The sequence below is a fragment of the Brachyistius frenatus genome, unplaced genomic scaffold (assembly GCF_029030835.1).
Source record: "Brachyistius frenatus isolate BFR_SWC_R1_liver_20210118 unplaced genomic scaffold, ASM2903083v1 Contig_13, whole genome shotgun sequence".
Classification (NCBI taxonomy): domain Eukaryota; kingdom Metazoa; phylum Chordata; class Actinopteri; family Embiotocidae; genus Brachyistius; species Brachyistius frenatus.
This window is the reverse complement of record NW_027210612.1, coordinates 284323-288148: the sequence shown is the minus strand read 5'-3', so window position 1 is coordinate 288148 and position 3826 is coordinate 284323. Positions and strand designations below refer to the sequence as shown.

The 3826-nt window shown below is 40.9% G+C and overlaps 1 protein-coding gene across 1 annotated transcript; it reads right to left on the bottom strand.

The window, feature by feature from the left end:
• Positions 1–1175: 1175 nt before the first annotated feature.
• Positions 1176–3193, bottom strand: nkx3.3 (NK3 homeobox 3). The gene is made up of 2 exons (XM_069692622.1): positions 2681–3193; positions 1176–2181 (listed from the first exon to the last, which is right to left on the bottom strand). Exons 1-2 carry the CDS (start codon positions 2958–2960, stop codon positions 1652–1654), a joined length of 810 nt encoding a protein of 269 aa, XP_069548723.1. The 5' UTR covers positions 2961–3193; the 3' UTR covers positions 1176–1651.
• Between the last annotated feature and the right edge of the window lie 633 nt (positions 3194–3826).

Sequence of the window (3826 nt, the reverse complement as noted above, 5' to 3'; positions counted from 1 at the left end):
AATAATAAAACGAGTAAACTTGATGAACTACACGGGCAGTACACGTGCCTTTTCAAACACACTTCAAAAGCAAACAATAAGATGGATATTCATGTTTTACATAGTAAGCTTTATTTTGATATATACAGTACAAGAAGTCTGACCGCTTCTTAATCTGTTGCTTTAGTTATGTGCGTGGGGAAAAAAAATTCTCCCAGATACAAAGACTTATTTCCACAAATGTCCATAAAAATCATACAGTATTATGAATGTGTTCTTGGGGGTGATATGTTCAGTTTCAGGAAGAATAGAGGTGTCCCATAAATATAATACATGTCTACTAAAAGTGTCAGCGTCTCAGTGAAGCTTCTTGCACGTCAAGATAAGATACTTTTTCTCTCGCTAGGTTTGTATATATTTAAGATTCCTTTCTGCTGTGTCTGGTTGCTGACAGTGGGCTGTTTTTGGCGCTCATTGGGGAGGGAAAAAAAATGAACGTATAGATCGTGCTTTGGACTTGAGGAAACTTGTGAAGTAAAAGTGAGCATGTAATTACAACACTTAAATTGAAGAGAATATTGAGATTAAATGCCTTTGAACTCCTTTTTTTTTCTCTGTTATGAAATAGAATGACTATTTGGAGACTGAGGGTTGGGTTTGGGGGATTAAACCTTCAATTTCAGATTTTCAATCAATATTCCTCTTTGGATTTTAGATAGGAAGAACCTGCAATGCGCTCAAATTTAAGGTCCAATCCAATTTAAACCCTTATCAATTTTACAATTTGAGCCAATTAGAGGCATGAAATCGATAGTTTTGTTTTTGTCAAATACAGTTTTTCTTGTGCCGCAGAAGCAAGTTGACAAAGAAAAACAACTTTTTAAACAGCATGTAGTTTGAATTCATCAGGCCATTGTGCAGTGATCATTCGTGACTTAAAGAAAAATAACAATTAATCCCACAAGGGAATGCTATAAATTTTGGGTGACCTTTCCATGCTCTCCCAGATAAGGTATGGCAGAGAGGACCCACCTACTTTTCTGACCTCGTTCCTACCTTTTAAAAAATGTTGTGCAGCCCCAGCAAATAAAAGAGTAGATCAAATACTAAATAAAATGTATTATATGAATTTCTAAAAATCTACACAGCAGAACCGAGAAAGATATTTGAGTCAATAACAATTTTAAGCTTTAACATTTTTATTTTTAATTGTAAATCATTACAAGATAATAACCACACTCTAACCTTGCCTTATGCTTTCATCACACAATAACAGTCTAATCAATTCACAATACCATCAGAGCTTCCTGCCCACTCAAATTGCCATTGCAGACTGTGAACTATTCTTTGTGATTTTGACAACTTACCAAATGGGCCTAAATATTTCTAAATTTAGTGAGTCATGGTGACAGTATCTCACAAGTTCTGATATTGTTTTTTCTTTAAATTGAAAAAGAAATTAAACTAACTTGTAGTTCTAAGACAAACAGTAATTGAAAATCACTTGTACTTAATGGGGCCATACAGAATCATACAAAAGTGTGACAAGAACGGATTCATCCATATGAAAACGTCACTTAAGGTGCACGGTCCTCTGACTGAACGGAAACGGGTACCTTGTAGTTGAAGTGACACTTGTTGAAGACATCAGTTCTCCAAAGATAAGAGAGCTTCAGAACCTCCCTCCACAGGACAGACTGCCCGTGCTGCAGGGCTGGTAGTGGTGGTGCAGGTATGGGTGGTATTGATAGCCGTGGTAGAGAGGCACAGTCATAGGGATGTGCACTAGATTCCCCCGATGGTAATGCATGCGATCGTCCCTCACCAGCACTTTTACTGCCACTTTCTTCGGTGAGCTCAGCACGGCCAGCTCGGCCGCCATCTGGCGCCGTTTGGTTTTATATCTCCGGTTTTGGAACCAGATTTTCACCTGGGTCTCTGTGAGTTTCAGGGCTCCTGCAAGATCGGCCCGTTCAGGTCCTGAAAGGTACCTCTGCGCGCGGAAGCGACGCTCCAGCTCGTGGACTTGCGCGTGAGAGAAGGCCGCCCTGGAGCGCTTCTTCGCGCCGGGCCTGCACTGCTGCTCCTCTGGTGAACAGCTGAACGTGTCCGCGTTGTGCCGATATCCCTCCTCCTCTGCATCCACCTGCCTATCCTGCCGTTTGTCCAGCTGCTCACACCGTGGCTGCTGTTGTGCAGCGGCTGAAAAACAGTAAGAAAGTGTGCCGACAATAAAGCTTGCAGGGTGAGAGGTCACTTCAACAAGGTGCTGATGCTGCCAATATAACGTTTCCACCTTTATGCCTTTCACACTGTTAAAGTCAGGGCACACGGTTATACTGGCCAAATTTGTATATTATATTTCAATATCTTTGTATTTATGCAAGGAAATTTGATTTTTTTTTTTTTTAATTATTGGTGAGAATAAATTCATGTGATTGATTTAAATACTGTTTGAGATATCTTCATCTTATATTTTTTTCGGTGGTAAATTAAAACTCTATTTTAAACATGAGCTGAAACTTCATTCTGGTTGCAAAGTTGGAGTTGCTTTCAAGTTTGTTTTTTGTTTTTTCTCATCTCATTTCAAGATGCCAATTTGTGCAAATACAATGTCCGTACAACAGTAAAACCACCACCACATTTTCATATTTGCTGCTGCGTAAAACCCCAGAGGATTTATCATTCCAATATTGCTCACCTTCTCTGTGCTCAGTCTCCTCTTCTGCGGCCTGCACCTTGCAGGCATCACCTCTGAGGTTTCCAACAGATGCGCTAAGATCAGGAGAAAGTATCTCCGAGATGCGGCTCTCATCGGCGTCTTGATGATACAAATCACAGACTTTCGTAGCACCCTTGCCGATGCAGGTGTTGCGCTTCGGTGCGCAGAGCTCATCTGTACCGGCAAGACCGGGGTTCCCTCCGGCATCACGTCCGGTGAGGATGTCGTCGATAGAAAAGGACGAAAAACTTAATGTCATGATTTTAAAAAAGGGCAACACGGATATTTCCTCACTCTCCCGTGCGGTATATTTGGAGGCATCAAGAGACAATTACTGATTAGTTCTTTTCACCGCTTCATTTAATTGGTGTCATTAAATTGCGGTGAACGAAGTCCGGTCTGTTGATGAGCAGCCTCACCCGGAGCTGTAAAGACGATTAAGATATTCTCAGCAGCAACTCCGGTTAAACTTTGATAGGCTGTTTTCTGTGCGTGGTCCCTCCTTCGCACCGCCCAGATTCACCCTGCTCTCCGTGCTCCGTGTGTAACTGAGAATGAGGGACACCGAGTTTGCAGGCGAGATACGGTGTCTCAGTGAGGAGATTCTAATCGCTTACATTACGAACAAATCTTTTTTTTTTTTTTTTTTTTAAAGTTATAACTCCACGTCTCAGAGCTTGTTTGGAGACAAGGGAATTAGTTCGACCTGTTGAGCATTTCAAATACCATAATATTGGACATAAGGCAGAGACTCAGAGTGGATGTTGTCCACTATTCTTGCAAAATAGAGCCGTTTTCTGAGAGTTTACCTAGTTACATGTAATATGTATGACCGTAATGCATGACGTTTGCTGAGAATGCGTAAAGACGCGGCTCAGCGCTGGTTTTCACACGTGAGAATTAGGTTTTAAATCATTTCAAAATGCTGTACCCACATTTATAGTTAAGGGGGGGCTACTTGATATTTTACAGCTTGGATTTTAGCTCCCACGTAACTCTGACAGGACCGTACTTGTTTAAGTTTTCTCTTTTCCTCCATCCATAGTTTAATTCTTAACAGCTTTTAAAATGTAATTCTTCTTGTGGATTTTAGCAGTGGCTCTTAAAATTGGGAGTATTTTTCAT